Source organism: Vigna radiata, unplaced genomic scaffold (genome assembly GCF_000741045.1).
Source record: "Vigna radiata var. radiata cultivar VC1973A unplaced genomic scaffold, Vradiata_ver6 scaffold_154, whole genome shotgun sequence".
NCBI classification, from domain to species: Eukaryota; Viridiplantae; Streptophyta; class Magnoliopsida; order Fabales; family Fabaceae; genus Vigna; species Vigna radiata.
The window spans coordinates 797,469-821,388 of NW_014542916.1; the positions used below are offsets into that span (position 1 = coordinate 797,469).

Consider the following 23,920-nt stretch of genomic DNA (forward strand, 5'->3'; position numbering starts at 1 on the left):
ACTCCCATTAGAGTTGCCCCATGCACCTTTTGGATGTTATATATATAACACCAACATAAATGAAATGATCAATGCTTAAAACATAAGAGATATTTCTCAAAACGTTTGAACTTTTATCAAGAGAGGTATTAATATTTAATACAACAACAAAACTTGGTCTATGTAAATTTCTTTTAAAGTAGGGAATAAACTAAAAATGCATTTTGGTGTAATTTCTATTACAAATTTGATTTTTTGTATGTTGTTTGGTTTTAGTGTCTAAAGTTCAACCAATAGAAAGGTAGAAATGATACATACAGTGGGGTCATGAGATAGATGAGTTGAAGAAACTGAACCCATGGGTGTAGGACCATAACTTCGCAGTTAGCAGCACGAAAGATTGGTTTTTTATTGGCACTAGCCGCGTCTTATAGTTGGGTAGATCAACTAACAAGAGACGGAGAAAACAAAGTTTTCTTCGTGTTTGGTTTTTTCTCCCATCCCTCATACCTATTCTTTTGGCTTCCCACGTGCCATTCTTCAGAACTAGAAGAAAGATTGAAGAGCACTACTTTATATGTATGTGTGTATATATATATATAAGTAACCATGGTTCATGCATTGCATGCTTCAATAAATTTTTAGAGTAGGATAGGCTTCATTTTCGGGTTAGAAATTTTGCTCAGACCAAAATTAATGCTCAGCTTTGGTCAAGCAACACCCACCAAAAGGATTTGATTTCCCATTGCTGTGGTTTTGTTAACTCAATCTTATTCTTGTGGTTGAAAGAAAAGTATTCATTGGTCGGTAAGGGGAAAGTGAGAGGCACAAGATTATATAAGAGTCTGAGTCTGGTTTGCAGACAGAGCTATTGAAGTTCATACTTCATTTCTAGTTGTTTCTGTAAGACTTTGTTGGGGTTTTAGAGCATAGTGGGGGGAAGCATAATGGGAGTGGTTCATAATGCATACTCAAATGGAAGTGTTGGTGGTCAGAATTGTAATGGGGTAGAGGAGAAGCTTGATACTTTGAGGAGGCTTATTGGGAAGGCTGATGGTGACCCTTTGAGAATTGTGAGTGTTGGAGCTGGTGCTTGGGGCAGTGTTTTTGCAGCTTTGTTGCAAGATTCTTATGGTCAATTCAGGGACAAGATACAGATCAGGATTTGGAGAAGAGCAGGAAGGGCAGTGGATAGAGGCACTGCAGAACATCTCTTTGAGGTCATAAACTCAAGGGAAGATGTGCTGAGAAGGTTGATCAGGCGTTGTGCATATCTGAAATATGTGGAGGCAAGGCTTGGTGATAGGACCCTTTATGCAGATGAGATTCTCAAAGATGGTTTTTGCTTGAACATGATTGATACCCCACTTTGTCCTCTGAAGGTGGTCACAAACTTGCAGGAAGCTGTTTGGGATGCTGATATTGTGGTCAATGGTTTGCCTTCTACAGAAACACGTGAGATCTTTGAAGAGATTAGTAAGTATTGGAAGGAGAGGATCACAGTGCCTATAATTATCTCTTTGTCAAAGGGTATACAGGCTGCATTGGAGCCTCTACCACATATTATCACTCCCACAAAGATGATTCACCAAGCAAGTAAGACCCTTTCTTTATCTCCTTTTACATGTTACCTAAGTGATTAGAGATAAAATTAATTCACAATTAATTTATAATTGAATGCAATATGAACTCATACGTTGGTTTTGTGAGATTGAATTAAGCTGTGTATTTTTTAAATTCTAATGAGTAAAAGATAAGTATCCATCCACATCATGCATTTGCCAGAATAGAATAACCAGAAAAGTGTGATGATTACATTTTTGTCACTTGTGTTTCAGGGAAATAAATTATGTAACTATCTATCATAAATATAATCTATGAATGTTGTAATTGATTACATGAAACAAGTTTTACATTTGAATATGTTAGGTAAAAAGTGGTTCTGAGATTGGTTATTTTGGTTGGTTTATTTAATACAACATTTTATAACAAAAAATAGAAAAAGGGTAAGAAGTTAGTTGAAGTAATTACAAAAGACGAACACATCTGAATAGTAACACCAGTATTGTTTTCTGTCAAGCAGATATAATCTTGAAGAAGAATCTAATCCAAACATGCTTCATTATCAGTGAGAAATGAGCAATTTATGGGAATGAATCATCTCATGAAATCTTGATGAGGAACAAAATAACTATAATGTTCAATTTTCCTTTTAAATATGAAATGATTAAAATAACTATAATCTTTTAGTCCATATTGTTATAGTTAGTCTTCCATATTTGTACATATGAAAATTTATCAATAACCTTGGGAGTTGTTCTTGACTCAGCCTTCCTGTACTTAACAACAAAAATCTATCTTGTTCATATTCATGCTGAAGCATATTACAGATCAGTTGTGACAATTCTCTAGCCCAATTACATCTATTTTTAACCAAGAATTTGATGCCAAGCAAAAAAGTGTCATGCTTGAGATATTACTTCACATCCTTGTTTTCTAGCAGATACTCTCTTTTTTTTTCCTTCATCTGATATTGTATTACCATAGGTCATAGCCTTATTTCTTATTATGCAATAATGTTTTTAGTTCTTCACTCATTCACCACTCTCTGCACTGCAAACTTGACAGCTAGAGTGCCAATGGAGAACATACTCTATCTTGGAGGTCCAAATATTGCCTCAGAAATCTACAACAAGGAGTATGCCAATGCAAGAATATGTGGAGCTGATAAATGGAGAAAACCTCTGGCAAAGTTTCTACGACAACCACAATTTATTGTCTGGGATAACAGTGACCTCGTCACACATGAAGTCATGGGTGGTTTGAAAAACGTCTATGCAATTGGAGCTGGTAACTTTCTAAATAATTGTTATCACTTCATATATCTAGTATCAAACTAGAAGTAGTCCATTATCCATATCATCATCATGTTTTGGTTTGTGTAATGTTGTCTATTTGATAAGTTGATTCCCTTCCTATTTCACACATACTTGAAAACAAACTGATGCACAAAATCTCATAAAGATTCTACAATCTGAAGATAATAGAAAAGGAAACATCTGTGATAAATAGTCATACAATTTTTCCATGCATGGAACGTATCTAGATAAAGTTTGATGCATACTTTTGTAAATTGAATCAAGGCATTTATGTGTTTTTACATGCTACAGAGACTAGCTCCAGTTGTCATTAACCTGGAAAATAAAAGGGTTTAACTACCTCTAATTTCATAATAAGAATTTCCATGCTCTATTCTACACTTGCTTTCTGATTTGTAATCTATATATATGTCCTGTTTTTCATTCTTAATGTTGTCAGGAATGGTAGCTGCCCTTACTAATGAGAGTGCCACAAGCAAATCTGTGTACTTTGCACACTGCACATCGGAAATGATATTCATCACTCACTTGTTGGCTGAAGAACCAGAGAAACTTGCAGGGCCGTTACTGGCTGACACTTATGTAACCTTGTTGAAAGGCCGTAACGCTTGGTATGGCCAGATGTTAGCTAAGGGTCAATTAAGACCAGACATGGGAGACAGCATTAGTGGCAAAGGAATGATTCAGGTATACTTTGTAATTTTTTCTTGTCCTTGTTTCTTCCAAAACCATGCTACGTTCTTGAGGAGTTCCAATTGCATCTTTAAAATGTGAAAGTTCATTGATTATGAATCACAGACAATTTAGCAGGATCCTGTGGCAGGGGCTGCTGCTTTTCAGCTTGCACTTGTATTCATAGTTTAGTACTAGTTGTTTGTTTTTAACTTATAAGGACAAAACACAACAATGCTATGTACCATTCTTACTGGAAATTTGTACATATGTTCTTCATTTTCAAAGGTTAATGTGGTCATTCTTAGATGGGTTGATGAATATGATGTTACAATTTTCACTTGACATAAGCCACAGCAGAGTTGGAACGAATATCAGTCACATAAGAAATAGAAATGATCCTTGTGTGTTCCTCCTTAGAGTCATGTTTTTTCCTTCAATCAAATTTCAATAACTAAACAAAATGCTATCCCTTCCATTTATAGGGTGTTTCTGCAGTTGAGGCATTCTTTGAACTTCTTAGCCAATCTAGCCTAAATGTGTTGCATCCTGAAGAAAACAAGCCAGTTGCTCCTGTAGAGCTTTGTCCCATATTGAAGACGCTATACAAAATTTTGATATCAAGGTAATATCCTGCAATAGTTCACTCATGTTTGGGTTGTTTGCTTTTTTACCTTATTATGCTTTGTTAGCTTTGAACACTCCAACTCCATCTACTATATTTGCAAATCTCTATCACCTTGGCAACGTACTAAGCAAGTTTCTATGGCTTCTGTTGCTTGATGTATTTCTCAGGGAACAGTCATCACAAGCTATTCTGAAAGCCTTGAGGGATGAAAATCTGAATGATCCTCGCGAACGAATTGAGATTGCACAAAGCCATGTTTTCTACAAGCCTTCACTTCTTGGACAATCCTAAGTGTTTTCTCTTGGGGAAAAACAAAAGTCTAAATTCTCTACTGAGATTTTAGTATTGTTTCTCTAATGAACCTTCAAAATACACTATATAGTAGTATATTAAAAGAGCATTTAATATATTTTAAAACATAAAAGAAATCAGTGTCCATTATAGTACTATGAAGGTTCAGTAGAGAAACCACACCAAAAACACTTGTGAAAGGGAATATTTTTGGTGAGCATGAATGTATTGTTTTTGAAGGATTTTGCTTTACAATGTTGCATGTACATATGTTAAAATATAAGCCACTGTGCAATTGTACCGATTACTCCCAAAAACACGACAATAGCTTACTCAACAGGAGTCTATCTTTATGGCAAACTTTATATTTAAGCAATTTTTCTAAAACTCAAATATCAAGTTGCACAATAAATCTAACAAATTTAAGATAGTCTTTGAATGTATATCTCAAATTAGGTTGGTGTTTGGTTATATTGGTACTGAAATCCACCGACTCAGGATCTCACGTGCGAAATATATCGAGATCAATGATCCTGATAATTATAAGGTTGCTAAATTCCAGCACTTTCCTAATTTCATGAAGAGGTGGTAGTTATCCAATTTAATTGGGATACAACCTTCATATATAAGTGGGGTAGATACAAGAATCCAATTCAACTATCTTCATTTCAAAAACCTCTTAAGCATTACTGTTTTTGCATATACCGTCCTTTTCTTTCCTATGGAGATTAGAGAGTCATGATCGAAGTTGCCTGAATCAAACATGGCGAGATCCAGGTATGAAGTTTGATGTTGAGAAAAAATAGTTTTGAAAATGGATCTTGTTGAAGAATATGACTAGATCTGATTCTGTTGGAATTTTAGTTACTAAAAATCTAATGTTAGATTAGAGCTTTGTACAATATTTACACTGTTACTTCTTTCCTCATTTATTTTATTTAAAAATAACATTCACTAAAATTAATAATTCAATTATCCAAAACTTGCTCACATGTTACTTAAAAAATCGATTCATGTAATTTTCGGGACAGTGACAATTATAATTACGCAAGGATGAGTCACGTAGTAAGGAAAATTTCAAAGAAAAGATCTTAAAATATCATTTCAATCCATTAGTCTGTGGTGGAAACTCCAAGAAGAAAATGAACGAATTGATGTATTGAAAGTGATCAGCAAATGCTCCTATTAAAACGATGTTTTATGTACAAGAAAATATAAAAAAGAATTGGAGAAAAAGTAGAAACTGAATGAGACACATACATGACCAAATTTGACTATGTTGCGACCCGCACTTCATATTTAACGATGAATCTCAGTAGCACGCGAATGGTGCACAACGTTAAGTTTTAAGTCTCCTATAGGAGTAACCAGCTTCAAGGAAGAAAACCTATACTTCCTTTCATTTACAAAGTACCCTAAGAATTCTATCTATAGGCTGTACAATATCCTGTTGCAAAAACCATTTTTGATGCCTATGTATCTCATTCATGACTACGTCAGGATCCTATACCAAATTACAGGGAAGCCCTGGACCTAACCAACCAAGAGAAACCCAAAAAAGTAAGGCAGAACAGAAATGGGTTAACACCACTAAGTTCAGCAGCTACTCAATCGCCGAGCTAACTGTTCGACCAAATCTACTTTTCGAAGCTTATAATATTTTCTTACATTGTGTTTCTTTGCCATAGCCCTCAAATCAGTCAATGACAAGCTATTCAAAGATAAGGTCTCGTCATGAGAATCCACCAAGGAATGTGACTTGTGAGTACGAGGAGCTAACTGGCTTTTTTTGTCCACAGAAACCCCGTCCGAATTTGGTACGTCCAAATTAACACTTGAATTCTGTATGTCAACGGTGATAGGCAACTTTGTAACTCTTCTTTTCTTTTGTAATTCAGAAAATTTACTGTCATAAAGAACAATAGCACGACCTTCAGTCTCATGCTTGTTTGGTTGCACTGCCCCTTTAGTAATAATCTTCCGCTTCATTGACTCGTTTAAAATGGTAACATCAGTACAGGATTTGGATCTTCGCTGACTCTTAGTTGATACAACTATGGATGCACTTGGAATAACTTCCGTACAACTGTCAAATGGTTCTCTGGAAGAAAATGCCTTTAGTTCCAGTTCCTGCTTTTCCGAAGCTTTAAGCTTTGACGGGAAACTCATCTTGGACTTTCTGAGGTTAGTACTCAGTTGGGATTTAAGGTCTTGTTCATGTTCTTCCCCTTTATCTTCATCTACATCCATCAGCTGTAACCCAGTATACAATGAACTCTTGGTATGCATCCCTAGCAGTGAAATCAATGCAGAATTTTCAGCATTAATAAGGGGTGGTGTTTTCAATGTTGAACACTAGTCCAGAATTATTACCATTGCTATCTTTAACGGAGCAAAATTCTGTATCAGTGATACATAATGTTTTAGGATATACAACTTGTAAAGGGTAATTCAGGGAGTTCAAATCTTCGTCTGGAGCAACCTTGGGTTCTTTCTTGCAGTCCCTTTGTGCAGCTTTTGGAGCAAAATCACATGGCTCTTTGTCTAAATTAGGTTTTGCTCGTTTCTTTCGTTGTGAAGTATCTAATATGGAATGTGGACCCGTTTTCTTCCCATTGATGTCAATTGCAGGTCTAAATTCATCTGGGCTAACATCTTTTTCTCTGACAAATTCATTTTCTTTCTGCACAATTTAAGAAGAATATGCACTAAAAACCTTGTCTAAAACGCTAACTGATACATATAAGAAGTTTAAATTAATTAGAAGGAGAACAGCACTTCCTGCACCTTGGCTTCACTTTTGGCCGAAAACAAATCCAACATTAGACCTTTATTTGAATTAATGAGTTGGCTTTTTCTGACTTCATTTCCAGCAACTTGATCATCAAATGTTTCTGATAATTTTATACCATCAGAGTGGTAGGATGCAATGATAATGCCCGCCAAATCAGGACTTCTAACAAGTTCTTCTTCAGACAATTCCTTAAAAGAAGAAAAAAAATACTATTCAAATTTATCATGCGTAAAAATGGCTACCAAGGTTAGATCTACAAAAAATGGTAAAAATAAAACAATACGGATTGCCATCGCAAGCTCAACGTAAACTCATAAACCTGGTATCGGCCTATCACTTGCTGGGATTTACTCCATTTACCTTAGGTTTCAAAGCCAAACAAGTTCGCACTGTCATGTGAATCCCTTCTTTAATGCTCCTTAAAAGTTACAGCTCTAAAGAAAAGCTTAAAAATAAAAAGCTGTTTGACAATGACAGTTTAAAAAAGCTCCTTTAAAACAAAACCTGCTTCTTTGTCCTATATTGATTAGCTCAAGATGAGGAGGCTTAAGTGTGAAGCTGTTCAAAAGCCTACTTATTTACTCCCCTTTTCTCTTACAGAAATAATGTCGTTAGTTTTTTAAGAGTTATCCTTTAAATGTGTTTGGTACAGCTTCTCCTTAAAAAGAATCACTGCACATTATGTTAAACTTCTACGATTAAAAGCAATTGCATATGAGGTGTCAAGCAATCAATCATCACACGAATAGATAAAATAAACATTATTCTTAAATAATGTCTAATATTACACGTTCCATATACTAAAAGATTTGAAAGAAAAACGTTGGTGCAGCAATTAACTATTTAAAAGAAATGTTTTCTAATTCGATCAAGGCATGCAGGAAAAAATAAATATTTGTTTTTAAATTAAATAATGTAACATCTTTCTCTACCTCAATCTTTTCCGGATTATCTGACTTCTGAATCTCCAAAAGAAGTTCCAAGCTTCCAGAGCTTTCTGAGGTTCCATGAAGATCTTTTCCTTCTTCCTTAATGATCATATTAAGGGTGCTAGAATCTTTGTCTGGTGCATGTTCAGTAACATTCACAACTGGACTCAAGACATTCACATCTAGATACTGTTTCAAAACGAAAAGACAAGGGAGGGAAAAAAGATACCGGTTACATTCAAAAACCAAGCGTTAATAGTTAAATAGTTATACTACCACAAGATACACAAAAAAAGAGACGGGAGTAAAATATATTTCCTAAATGGCAAGCAGGGGATAAATTAATATATATTGCTCGATTATCCAGCAAATGTAAGGCCGAGAAAATCCATCCTTAAATTAAAAATTAAAAAAGTACAGTTGTGAAATGCATAATTTATTATATATAGTAGCATAAATTATAATCACTAGTAGCATGAAAGTCATGTGCTCCAGCATAAATAATTGAATAATAGAAATTAGGAATATATGGGAGTGTCTCATGCTTCCGAAAGAGCCAACTATTTTCAATCTTCCCTCTACCTTCTCTTACAGCTCCTAGTAAAATTAGGTTAAATTTCTCACAAGGCATGCAGGGTTCATAGATCAGTCAATATCCGCAACTTCAATAATTACTTTGAAGCTTCTGTCTTTGATTAGACTCTAAATGATCAGTTAGATTTTCTGCATCTTCCTGTCTAGGACCATTCTTAAAACATTCACAGGCTTATTCTTGTAAAGGACAAAACACCAAACATCATCAACCAAGCTTACTGAATTATTGTAGGAACAAAATTGTTCTGACACTGAAGTCCTAAGATAAACTTCTTAGATTTAGATTCCACAAGGATTGCATTGCATTAGGTTTCTTATTTATTAGTTGTATCCAGTATACCCACTTTTGATATGCATATAATGACATGATTATGAGCAGTTTAAAAAGGACTTGGGAATGTGTGGTTTCCCAAACCATATTCTATTTTCAATTTTTAATCATAAAAATGGCATCTTATTTTCATATTTTTTTAAAATTTTATGAGAGAAACATTAAAAACATTAGTTAACTTTACTGATTTTGTAAAAAAAAAAAATTAGAATTGCCCTCTCTATTTCGCTTTTCCAAAAAATGATTACAGATCAAATTAAACCTTAACTCACTCCATTTGCTAAAAACAAAAAAACTTTAGAAGATAAACTGCTCACAGTAAAGCTTTTAACTATCAACAGAAACTCAAAACAAAAGACTACATAACATTTTGCAGGGAAAATATTAAAGACAATAATCCCTAATATGGCTGGTGAATACCCAGTTTGCATGTAAAACGGGTAAATGTAGCAGCCTCTTTTTCAATCATTAGAATAAAACAATTGAATTCCATACAGGATTCCAAATTCCAAACCTGGGCTAGTATTTCATGAAGCGTCCCAGCAGGTTCACTATCTAGTAGTAACTGCACTTCAGCCTCATCAGCATAATCATTCTTTAAAGTTCTAATCGCCACATCAAGCTGGCTGATTCTCTCACTGAGAACACCACAGCATATATCAGGCCATTTTTCATGCTCAAAACAGGCCAACTCCTTCTGAAGCAACAAGAGATCTCTTTCAAGTTCCTCAATCTCAGTATCCGCCTTGGTGATCAATATTCTCAAAACCCGAATACAGGATTCCATGTTCAACGCGTCCTCCTCTATAACATCTACAAAATTAACAGAAAGCCAGAGTAAAAACAACACGAGAACACAAAAAATGCACAACGTGAGGGAGTAAAAAACAATGATTACCTGGGCCACACCCAAAGTAGAAGTCACATTCATGTTGCGGTGACCAGTAATTACTACCAGTCGCATCTGAGAAAAGTAAATAAATAAATTACACGTCAAAAGCAATTTGATTTGTTCGAATAAATCTGTCGTCCACAATCATTTAGAGGAAACAAGAGAATAAGAGGGATCAAGTTACCATACTCCTGGTGAAGTTACCCCTTCAAAAGCTCCACAACTCTATACTTAATTTTATTAAGACAATCCATAAATAAAAAATTTGACTTCATTATACTGTGTCCCAAAGTTTCACGGAACTTTGCCCACCTAATTACAAAATATAGCAACCTTTGTTCGACACTGAAAAATCACCACAGCTGAGACAAATTTGTGGCTACATTTCCTTTAAACTTGTGTGGTGATTTTTGCTTTACACAATTAAGACAAACTACGTTTTCTCAAAATAAAGACAAATTGCAAATATTTTTTGGAAATTAGGTTCAAAGTTTGGAAAAAGAGAACAGTTTGGAGATACAACCGACGAAATTGGGAAATTGAGGGCAAATAATGCAATTAAGCCTTAAAATTTTCATTGATTATATCAAATAAACGAATTTTCATAAAATTCTAAATCTATTCGATACCTCATTAAATAAATTCAAGATATATTATGCAGTACTTTTTTAATAAGACAAGTAAATGTCAAATTTAATATTACATAAGCACAAAGATCTGTATATGCACAAAAAAAAAAATTAGCGGATAGATTAATATAATCTAATAAAATAAATACACGGAGTCATTGAAGAAATTCGTCACAAAAATGAAAACAAGCCCTTTTCACACAGAATGATTCTAACGCGACATTCAGAGAACTTATCAACCCACAAAACGATCAATTAATTACATCACAGAAGCTAGCACCTCAAACTAACAAGAATGCGCATAGCAGTGGAGACAGGGAGAAACAGAAACCTTGGTCATGCGTCGAACTCCACAGATCCCACTCCATGAACAGCAAGTCCTTATAACCTGAAGAAAAAATTATTCCTTTGAGAGGAGGCGTTGGAGAAAACAAGAAGCAGGGTCCTCAGAAGCGGAATAGTAAGAAATAACAGTAGAGAACATGCAAGCACAGAAATTGAAGGAAGAAATGCAAATAATAATGAAACGAACATGCGGTTGTTTTCGTTGCTAGTGCCGTTGAGTTGGAACGACGAAAGCATCAGTGGCATGGAAGGAGAGAAGGGGATTGGAAGGAGAGAAAGAGTGAGCGAGGAATTTAAAAGGGGTGGAATTAGTGCTTACCAACCATGCTAAGTGCATGGCATTAATTGATAATGAATGAAGAGAGAAGGAAGCATTAAGAATGATCGTCACATCACACACCACAACGCACTCTCTCTCCGCATCCACCGAGTCACGCTCATAAATGCAATGCAACTATGAAAACGAAGGTGCCAAAAGGGGACAAAACCAGAGTAAATCGGTAGAGTGCAAAACGAGGAACCGCATTTTGACTTCACCTGGAAAACGAGTCCGCGAAATGCGACGAAAGTGAATGAACACCTAGGGTTTCGCAATCCCCATAAATTCAGAGCCTCGCCATAGATAAAGCAGCAGAAGAAGAAATTGGAGTGTGTGATTCTCTGTGCGTGCACCTTCTGTGCAGCGAAAAAGCTGCAACTGAAAATGAAAGCGGTGAGAGAGGGTTATCTTGTAAATTCTCCCACTGTGACGTGGGCCCCTGCCTCGGGGTGGGGCCCTGTTTGACTGGGCCCGTTATGGGCCATCAATTTTTTTTCAGGTGCTATTTTTATCGGCGAACCGGTGCCCAATAGGGCCCACACGTCTATTTTATTTTCCTATTACATTTATTTTATTTATTTACCAAATGCAGGAAAAATATATTATGTTTCCAATATATTAAATTTAATTCCATAAGATATAATATTAAAAAATATTTCGAGTTAAATGATTATTCAATTTTTAATTAAATAAACAAATATTTATGAGTGACTCGGTCTTCCCGTCTTCTTTGTCAAATATAGAATGTCTCTCTATTTAAGTTATAATTAAAATACAGTAAAGTTTCTATTTTATATTCTTCTTACCTAAGCTTATTAATTATATTCAATTGCGTACTTTTTCTTCTTTATTTGTTGAGTGTTCACATCGTTTTCCTTTATATTAACTTTTACTTTTATTTTATTTTCCTTGTTTTAGAGTTTTTCGTCTAGACTTCTTTTTATTTTTTTAAACATTTAAAATGTTAATTGTTTTCCAATGCTACTCTTTTTGTTACATTTCCAATACATTATACATTAATCGAAATCCATTTTTCACCTCATTCTTCAGATGTAGTGATTGAGAAAAATAAAGATTAATAACTTTTTTATTTATCATTAAAATATAATTTCTTTAGCATTTTAAAAAGTTTATTTGGTACATCTTACTTTAAACATAATCCTAAGATAAAAGGATTTATTGTTTAATACTAAAGGAAAAGGGCATGTCACTTTATACGTACTTTTTAATATATCCTTTTTATTAATTAAATAAAATTAACCAATGATTTATTAAACGATTTTTGGTATAAAACTATTTTAAAGTTGGAATAGTTTTGTACATTTAAAAAAAAAAAACAAAATTATTAGATTTAACTTTCCAAGATCGATTTGCCACGTATTTTTTCTATTTGTCTTGCCATCTAAGCATGTACGTAAGTTTTACGTCAATTCATATTTTCCATTAGAGTATATTATAATTTTAATAACTTTTCGTAGTGTTAATTTATACAACAATTAATTCTTTCAACAAAAGTTTTTCTGTTTAAATCATTTCCAAGTGATTACGTAATTCCTCTTATCGTTTGTACAATAATACACGTCTAACGCAAAAGGATAAATTAATAAAATAACAATTAATTGAATTGAATTCTTTAACAATTAATCTTTATCATTAATTATAAATAATCTTTTAATTATTTTCATACTTTTTAATAATACAAACACAAATACTCATAATATTTAATAAGAAAAATAATTAAAAAAAGAGTACTCTAAATTCTTTGTCCAAACACTATATGATGTGATAATTCAGTAAAATCCAAACAGGTTGGTGGTGTATTGGAAAAGGCATCAGTGATCCAATTAAAAAACAAAGTTACTTAACTTCTGAGATAAAGATACTGTCTGTTTTCAAATTTACAATACCGATGAATCAGTATAAAGGAATACATCAATCGACAGATTATACGGTACATATATAAAAAACACTTAGATTAAACTGGGCTGAGTTTCTCATATTTAAAAAGTGCACGTATTAGACTTATGAATAAATTCGATCCTAGCGAATTCTAAAGTGGATTGTTGAGTCATTATTGGACCATCAAATTTCTACTATCACGTACGAGATGTCTATATCTCGACGTACGAGATGTCTATATCTCGACGTGAACAAGATATGTTAGAAGTCTCACATCGACTAGAGATAAGGTCGACCAATTTATAATATATAAGTAAGGTACAAACCTCACTTTACAAGTCAGTTTTGTGAGGTTGAGTTAGACTTTAAAAGTCCACTTTCTAATATGGTATCAGAGTCATGATTAGAGCCTATCCTAACGAGTTCTAAAGTGGACATTTCTGTTTCTTTTCCACCCGTTGTCAGGCTAATATTGGACCATCCAATTTCTATATATTATCATGCACGAGATGTCTATACCTCGACATGAAAGAGATGTGTTGGAAGTCTCACATCAACTAAAAATAAAGCTAAAATATAATATATAAGTGAGATGTAAATCTCACCTTACAAGCTGGTTTTGTAAAGTCGAGTTAGACTTAAAGCTCACTTCTTTTGCCATGATTATGATATTCTCTAATTTCCCAATCATTTTTAGCAGCAGACATGTCTGATGTTGCCAATTCACTTTGCAGAGGAGAAGGAAGCCTCAACCACTCTGAAATTTGTCACATGCACTTCTTCTCTTGTTTTGGTGCTGCAATGCAACACACATGCATTTTAAATTCAAAGCCCTATATCAAATTTGGCAATTTCATCCTGTTACTCATTTTTCTATTTTTTGCCTTCTTCTTGGCTTTCCAGTTCCAATTCTTGTTTTGACTCAACTATTAGAGCTAAACACTTGGACTACTTCTTCATAAAGAAGCCTATATTCCATTGAATTTGAAGTGAGCACTCACGTTATTGGTTTTAACTTCTGATTATGCAAGGTTGTGTAAGGGGTAAGTTCAATTAACACTATTGCTTAAGGATCTTGGCCACTTAATTATGTATGATTATTATCTAAACAGGTAGAATTTAAAAAAAATATCGAAAATAGATTAATTTAACTAAGAAACACAACTTCACGACAAAATAAAGTCATGTTTCTAAATATAATTTTAACTTTTAGAAAGAAATTATTTTTATTATATTGAAAGTCATAATTCGCTACACGAATTTAACATATATAAAAAAGTCGTGTACATAATTATGATTTTTTTTATTGTAAAAGTCTTGTTATTTTTTTTTAATTCTTTTTTTTTCTATTTTTGAAGAAATCCTAATTAGATACACAATATCTTATACTTAATTTTTGGTTTTTCTATTAAAATAACTATAAATAGAGTATTAGAATGTTCTAAATAATGAAATTAGTTTATTTTAATATTAAAATTTAAACATATAAATAACATTTCAATTAACAAGTTTTATTATCTAGAAAAATATTATTTGTCTAAAACTTTTACTCTTAGGAACATCTATTCTCTTTTTAAGTCTTCCCACTTATTATTTCAAATATTTGAAGATTAAGGAGTGTCTAAGTGATCATTGAGGCAAGGTCTACAAGTCTATCCTAGCAGTTCTTTCAAAAAAATTATATTAGTTTCTACTTTTTTTTCTAATTTATGCGTTCTCCGATGCATGTATACCTTTTTGTCACATGTGTCGTTTGAGTCTTCTATAAGACTCTATGTTGATCAATGGTTCTAATGACATACATTGATCATGTTTATGTGATTTGTAAGAGTAGATAGAGTTCTTTGATTTGTTGGAGTATTTCTATGTTTCATAAAGAGGTTTGAGCTTCTAGTAGGTAAGGAAAGTTAATTATTGTATTTTAAGGTTAATGGCTCATTTCTAGTCTTTGCTACATGTTGAATTTGAACTGAAATTTGTAGTTGGGTTGTGAATTCTGTTTTGGTTACATGATAAATGTAATATAGATTTGAATGAAGGAAATTGTTGTCTAAATGAGTGAAATTATAGACTGAAATCTTTTGTGAAATTTAATTATGAAATATGATGGTGTGTGTTGTTTTGAATTTGTTTTGGTTTGGTGTTAATATGATAAACTGAGTTTATAGTCATTTGGGAAAATTGGTATCTATTTGACATTGAAACTCGTTTTTGGATAGATATAAGTCAATAATACTAAATTAGTCATTTGAATAAGCCTTGAGTTCATGAGATCAAAACTGAACTTTGCATATTTTCTGGTATGGCACTTGTAAAGACCTAGAAAATGGTATTTTAGAAATGATAGTAGTTAAAAATAGTGCGACTCGATTATTTTAATATTGAATTGTTTTAATATAAATAATTTCGTTATAAAAGAGTTTCATTATCATCTCTTTACAAACCATTTTTCTAGAGTTCCCTAACTTCCCTCTAGAAGTTATTCTCCTACGTTCATCTATTTAAAGATCAGTGACTGCCTAAATGATCATAACGGCGAGATCTTTAAGTTTATCTTATTAGTTTCTCTAAAATAGTAAGTTAATTTCTACTATTTTTTTCTTTGGTTTGTCTCGTTTTCTTTGCATGCGAGCCGAAATATTTTTGCATGTGTCATCTGAGTCTTATATAAGACTCTTTGTTGATTAGTGATTTTAAAGGTATACCCTGATCATGTTTCTGTGATTTGTAGGTGCGGATAGAGTTCCTTGAGCTGGTGGAGTCATCTTAGCTCTTGTAGAGCAATTGGGACCTCTTAAGGTAAGGGAATCTAAATACCTCTTTTCTATTATTTTAATGTTTTAATAATATGAGTCGGTATGTTTGAGTTTGATTAAAAAGATTAAGCTTATTAAGATTATGTTATGTTGTGGTATAGATGCTTGAACTTGAATCTAAATGTGTGTATTTGATAATGAAATTACCTTCTTGTGACTTCTTATTGGTTGTTACTTATTTTGGCCACTTGAGCTGATGTAATTGAAGTTATAAGTGGTTGAAATTTTTTGTTAAATCTTGATGTAGTGAAATATGAGAGTCTTGGCTAGCTTTTTGTTCTAATTTGGGAGTTTTTATAGGTGGATTTCTAAAGGAATTGTTCTGTAGAGAAACCTTATGTTTGGGGTTTGTTTTTAGGCCATTTATGACTTGTTTAGCTTTTTAGTTCATAAAATCCAATTTGAAATAGGTGAAATCTGTTATATGAGTTTTTGTGTTGTTGACACAAGTGATGTTGAATTTTACTTATTTTGTTTAGTTTGGTTTAGAATTGTAGAAATGGGGATTCTAAATTAATTGAGCGAATTGATGTTCAATCTGACATCAAAACCTATTTTAGAACTCTTCATTGAGTTAGGAATACAAATTTGGTCAACTAAACAGGTCTCTACTCCAATTTGCAGAAAATGAAGTTGTTGATTTTTTGGTATAGGGTTGAACGATATTGATATAGGGTTGAGCGATACTGGTGTAGGGCTGAGTGATACTAGTGTATGGTTGAGCGCTAGAAAAATAGTGAGACTTTGATTCTTGGGCATTGAGCGCTACCCAAGTTAATAAGACACTCGTTTTTTAGCATTGAGCAGTATTCTATGATCAATAGTAAGTTGTCGCAAAAAAAAATAATTTTTTTATAATATGCAATGTGTGCGAGACGTGGTTAAGGTCGAAAGGTTTATGTTGATTTGATGTAGGAAGGATTGTGTGATCAAAATCCTGAATTGGAATATCTTAACCACTACCAATAATTAGTGTTTAATTTAGGTGGATCAAATTAGAATAAGACGTGAGATTACTTTGTGATTCCATTGAGTGAGACGGGGCTCTAGTTGTTGGGAAAATCTCCCGATACACACTCATCACGTGACCCGCACAAATAATTTTACTCTTCAATCCATTGTGGGTTGGGCTCTCCATGTCCACTACATTCTCTGCCACCAAGACCTCGGCTCTGAGTAATCTGAGATTTATTCGAGTCAAACTGTACCTGTAGTAGTGCTTGATTGTCGGGTTCAACATGATCATCCCAACTCTAGTGTCCATGTACCGCATGCTGTCAGGAGGTGTTAAGGACGTGGTGTGCATAACAACGATCATAATGATGGGTACTAGGGAAGTTGTGGCAGTGTGAGCATAAGGACGTTGACCCATAGTGTCAGCTTGCTTTGAAGGTTTTATGGGGTGAGTCCACTAAGATGTAAGAAAAGGATAAAGAGGCATGCCTCAAGGAGGAGGAGTCAAATCCCAAGGATATCGAGGAACAGACTTAGGTGGTTGTGATGATGGAGAATGAGCTACAACAAGAGAAGTAGACAAATCAAATGAACCCTTTGAGTGGGATCTACTATGTCAATACATCTACCATAGTTGCCTTTATTTTTGCAATTACGATTGGACCCAAAACGATATTTTGAGTGACGGTGGGAGCATTGTTATGAGGAGTGATCAAGGTCCCATGAAGCTAAAATATACATGGTGGTGTGAGAAGCAATTGTTTTCATCTTCGCCAAACCATATTCCTCGAGAGTTAACATAGAACAGGTCTGGAGAAAGGAAGGCAAAGGGTTGATCTAACAGATTAGGGTGGCTACACCACGAAAGGGCCGAACAAACCAGAGACTAGTTATAGTATCAAACGATGACCGTTGACAGAAGCACCAACATCTGTCAATTGATTGGAGATTTGTTTGAGTCGTTGACAGTATGCAGAATCATTCGAAAAGTTATCCTGAAAAATGGCAGCTAAACGATTTATTTTAGTGGAAGAGAAATCCTACTCGAGAACAACATTTGTCAATTGATTAGAGATTTGTTTGAGTGGAAGAGAAATCCTACTCGAGAACAACAAGACAATGATTTTGGTTGTCCTAAAAAATGATAAATAAACGATTTAGGTAGTCATAGCCATGGAGCCTTTCTCCATGACAGTGGTGAGGAGATCAAAAGAGATGATATAGTAGATCCACTAAAGTAAAATAGAATCAAGAGTGCTTCATTATTCGTAATTAGCATCAGTTGGGGTCAGAAGTTCCTTTATAGGTTTAAGGATGATATGGTGAAACACTTTGGTAGCTCGAGCATGAGTTTCAAAAAATTTAGCCCACATAACATAATGGTCTTTCTCCATGTCCAACATAAAAATGATGTTATTTTATATTTTAGTAACTGTGAGTGTTAGGTAAAATTCAAGTTTACCCAATGAGGAGTCAAGATAAAAGTTTGTTGAAGACATGTCATTAATGGTGGGACATTGGTGTATGACGCAAAATTAGAAGTGGCAGTTGGGCTGGCAAGTGGCATTGCATGATTGTTGCAACCAGGAGATGACACGCAAGTGGAAGAGAGGGGCGACTCATGGCTACTAAAAGAGGATGGACAACACACAAGTTGGATAAGGAATAAAGTAAAGGTGCGGAAGCAAGATGTTGGTGGAGCGAAGGCGCAACAATAATTGGGAAGTGTGGCAGCACTAAAGAAAGCCTTGGAGCGTAAGGCGATGAGGAAAATAGAAGGAGCACACAACGTCAAATAGAAAGAGGCGAGGTCTGAACAAGAGAGAGGCTCATGATATCATGTAAGAAAAAAAAAGGATTTGAATGTATGCCATTATATATTAGAGATAGGTATATATGCATAAGAGTATCTAAATCAAGAATTTAATTACGCACATCACAATTACATAATATTTAATAACCTAATTGTAGGAATTTTATTAACTTAATTACAAGAGATTAATTTCTACTTAGCTTAATTTTAGATGAATAATTTGGATTTTATCAATTAAAAATCAACATTTTCTCTAATAGTTTTTTTTTTAAAAGTATATTATCCTTGATTTTTCACTATGAATGAAAATATGTACAAACAAGATCAATCTTTGTTAGACTCACCAAACAAAAAAAAAAAACACATTTTTTCCAATAGATTTTTTTAGAAAAAAAAATTTGTCATCTTAATTTTTCATTGTGAATGAAAATACATAAAAACGAATCCACTTTAAAAAATAAAAATAAAAATAAAAAATATTTTCTAAATAGTTTTTCAAAAAAAAAAAATTACATGATTTATGAATGAAAGTAAGTAAAAGTAATATCAATCATTGTCAAACACAAATAAAATTAAATGTGTTTTTATTATGTGTATATATACATTGTTTTGTTTTGATTTTATTGTTTGAAAAATTAATATCTTAAAAATTTTCTTTTTTTTACACTTAGTTAAAAGAAAACGTTTTAAGACGAAGGTAATGGTTTGTTAATAATTTCTTTTTCACATGTAATAAACTCTTGAACCTTAATTTGATTTCGAAAACTATTTTTTTTTTAAGGTTTTTCATAGTTTCCTAACTTGACTATATATATTTCTCTAATGCATCATCAGCCAATAAAACTGACATTTTATAAGCATTTTCATCAATTACTTCATCTTATTTGTTCTCTCGAATGTGTTGTTGACAAAATCATTTCAACTCCTGTTACATGATTATTATAGAGAACCAACAAACATGTAGATTGTTGGTGATGATGAAAAACCAGTTTGAAAAAAATGGCATGATTCAAGATAAGAATAAAAGAACATGACAAATTAAATATGAAAACTAAAATGAAGAACAAACCCTAAAAAGACTACATAGTCCATCTCAAATATGAATTTTTTTTCCTAGGCAAAAACTTCTTCCAATCTATCAAATTTCTCCCTCCCATTAAAAGCTTTGGAATTTTTTTTTCTGTAATAAGAGAGAGGTGATTTTCTTCGGAAAAAAAAAATCCAAATTTGTTAATGTGTTCCAGAAAATGAAATCCAGAATGATAGGATGCTGAGAGAAATTTGATAAGATGCACGAAGCAATAACCTTTTTCCTATTTCATTACATGTCTCCTTTTAAGGGCTTCAAGTCCGCTCTAAATATGTTTCTTATCCTTTTCCACAGTCAAAGTTATATATTCATACATAACTTATTACAATGCAATTCTAAACCTATAGAATAAAATATCATATAATAAATACAAAACATCAATATAAATAGGAAAAAATACAGAAGAGAGACAAATAATAACATATTATGAGTGACTTATGATAAAAAAAAGTATATTAAATGTGAATAAATAATTTGCACAAGTGATATGTACTTAAACAAAGTATAAAATTTTAATAATAAAAATTGTAAGGATGGAGGTCATGTGAATTTCTCACCCAACTAATCATAAGAATTAAAAAAAAAAAAAAAAGAGCTCATGTCTATATTTACAGGTATATTTATTTTTAGATGGAACAGAAATAGAGGGTGATGTTAAAATTAAGTTTTAGCTTTTGCTATAAAGAAAGTGTTGTGTGTGTAAAGAATGGAAGAAACTTTAAGAGCTCCGAAAAAAAGGAAAATTTAAACTAAAAAAAAAACATATTAGTTAAATACACACACACATATATATATATATATATATATATATATATATATATATATATATAAAATTTTGTAGTCATTAAAACTGGTATTTAATATGTGTATTGATTACAAACCAAATTATTAACTGTTAGTGGTAGGAATGTATTAAATTCTTTTAAGGATGGATGACTTAGCCATTCATTGACTTTGGCATTAAATGTTTCATAAAAGAAGGAAAAAGAACATTAATTGATTGTGAATATCTTAATAATACGATCTTAAAGTCAAATTTTAGAAATGCAACGAAATATACTCTAAATTGCTATCAAGTCCTTCTTAAAAAATTGATAATAATAAGATGAATATTTATCACATGACAACATTTGTTTTTACCGTTGAACTCCTTCATGTCAATCTTTTCTATGCCAACTTTGTTAGGTCAATTTTTTTTTCAAGTATATCGAGCTTTTGAGATTGAGTTCTATGGATCAAACTCTTTTTGTCAAGTTATCTAAGTTTTACAAGCTAAGTTCTACATATTAAACTCTATAAAGTAATCAACTTCAGTCGAGTTGTCCAAACCAATCTTTACAAATTGAATTCTCTAAGTCGACATGCTTCAACTTAGCACTTTAGGGTGATCTTTATATATTGAACTTTTTATGCTAAGCTTTTTAAGTCGACCTGCTCTGGCCGAGGTATTTAGGCTGACCTTTTCCAACCAAAGCTCGACCTACTCTAGTTAAAAAACAACATATTCCAACCAAAGACCAACTTGCTTCAACCGAGCTTCAAGACCGACTTGGTCTAGCCAAGCTCTCTAGCCTATCCCATGCGTCCATTCTAGATCGACTGTTTACTGCATGACCAACCAGTTACAACATTTTTGGGCTGAACAACATGGTCGACCAATGATAGCATGATCAAATTAATAATGGTAATGGCGAATTAACCTCTTAAAGCATATTAAGGTATGATTAGGCCATGATTATAGGTCAACAAAAGGTAAATGTCCATCACAACTAATATATATATATATATATATATATATATATATATATATATATATATATATATATATATATATATATATATATATATATAAAGGTCTCAAGTACGTATGACTTTAACATAACATACACATAATATGCATCGATTGCTAACCAAATAATTATTTATTGACTTTAACATCAAAGTACCTTCTTAGGTGCCATCCGGACATTGTGAACATCGTGAAAACCGAATAACAAAGCAGATACAACTTAGAAAGTGGCCTAACTTGTCTAATCTATAATACAACTCGTTCTATCAAGGATATAAAAACAAGACACTTATAAGAGTAATTTTATATTCTTCAAAATATTTTTAAGAATTATTTGACAATACTCTTTAAAATATTAATATTTAAAGACTTAATAAAGGTACTCGGTATTTAACGCATTTAGTGTAAGAAATATTAAGCATATATATCATATTAGTATTTAATTAATATTTATTATAATTGTTAGATATATTATCTTTATCTTTTATCTTTAGTTAGTTTGTTAATATTTCTTATTTGTATTTTGGGTTTGACCCGTATTTCTTCTATTATAAATAGAGAACCCTATGTGTATATTCAACATAAGAGAAATTAATTTCATACATAGTTTTCACTATATTCAATAGGGTATCTAGAGTCGGCTTCTTTTGAGAAAAAAATTCTATTGCCTTTTTCACTACACCTATTGTTGTCGGCAACACCATTATCTACCGTTGACACTATCGGAGTTTTAATTTCGACCAACGATCATACGATTTTGATTGTCTCGGCGAAGCGACTACCGTGCCATCAGAAACCTTCATCGGAGCTCTTATGTGTTCTCAATGCCTTTTCCTTTTGAAGTTGTGGATTTGTTCCCTTTTCCATTATGCGTGATGGCACATCTTAAAGCGTCGATGTGGCTCTTTTTCTTCTTTTAGGTTCATCGTGCATGGTCACATGTCCTGTCTCCTCTTAGGCAACCATTTAGAGCATCAATGTTGCTCTTTTTTCTTTTTCAAGTGCCTTGTTTGGAGAATCATGGACTTTTAAGGTTTCTCTCTTGTTCATCCATAACTTCTTTTGTTGTTGTCTCTTTTGAATTCCCTTTTGTCAGCATTGCATTTGACCTTTTTTTATATCCTTTTTCTCTTGTGGAAAAGATGGCTTTTGTTAATTTATTTATAGCCACGGTTGCTCTTCAATATTGACCTCTCTATCCACTAGATGTCAACAATGCATTTCTTAATAGCGATTTGCAAGAAAAGATTTACATAGAGTAACCTCCCAGATTTGTTGCTCAAGGGTAGTCTTCCAAGTTGGTATTTCGTCTTCGCAAATCATTAACAATTTGGTGTCACTCAAGTGCAAAATCAAATATTGTCACTAAGTCTATTAATTATATTAGTAGCAAGTTTGGTGCATACGATTTTGTATTCACAAGCTTGAGGAGGAGTGTTAGAAATATTATGTGTATCTTATCTTTATCTTTTATGTTTAGTTAGTTTGTTATTATATCATTTTTGTATTTTGTGTTTAATCCATATTTCTTCTATTATAAATAAAAGACCTATATGTGTATATTCAACAAAAGAAATTAATCTCATATATAGTTTTCACTATATCAACAATACTTAATATTTTTTTTTTTTTGCATGTGTTGTTTAAGTTTTTTCCTTTTAAATTTTAAAAAATATGATAAGATTTTTTAATCTTAATAAATTATTTGTAAGATTTTTTATTTACCTTTCTTTCATATTTACATTACAAATTATTTTCTAAATATATTAGGATATATATATATATATATATATATATATATATATATTAAATATAAGACGAAAATTAAGTATGTAAATCAACAAAATAAAATATAACTGTTTCTTTAACCATTACAAATGCTAGTCAAATAAAGTAATTTTTAAAAAATTCAATTGTCGAATATGAAAAATAGCATTCATAGTATTAACTAAACCACAATGAATCTATTTCAAAAATAGAACAACACCTGAAATATACATATGCATGCATCATTAGAAGTTACAAATAACTTGCATAAACATGTATGCTTTAAATCCACACACTAACGAAGGAAGTGAATATTACATATATATATAAAAAAAAAAATACTCGGATAAGTAAGAACATAAAAGCAACAAATAACCCGCCTTTGATCAAAACTAAAAATATGATGTGACTAACAACAACGTTAACTAATTAAAAAGAAGTATTTGTAATTTTTAAATATTAAATTTCATCTATTAATTATATATATATATATATATATATATATATATA

At 32.4% G+C, this 23,920-nt stretch overlaps 1 protein-coding gene across 1 annotated transcript; it reads left to right on the forward strand.

The window, feature by feature from the left end:
* The first annotated feature begins 454 nt into the window (after window positions 1–454).
* LOC106752574 (glycerol-3-phosphate dehydrogenase [NAD(+)] GPDHC1, cytosolic) lies at window positions 455–4,785 on the forward strand. Its single transcript, XM_014634286.1, has 5 exons — window positions 455–1,575; window positions 2,608–2,829; window positions 3,298–3,545; window positions 4,016–4,155; window positions 4,326–4,785. The coding sequence occupies exons 1-5, from the start codon at window positions 927–929 to the stop codon at window positions 4,447–4,449; spliced, it is 1,383 nt and encodes a 460-aa protein (XP_014489772.1). The 5' UTR covers window positions 455–926; the 3' UTR covers window positions 4,450–4,785.
* The last annotated feature ends 19,135 nt before the right edge of the window (window positions 4,786–23,920 follow it).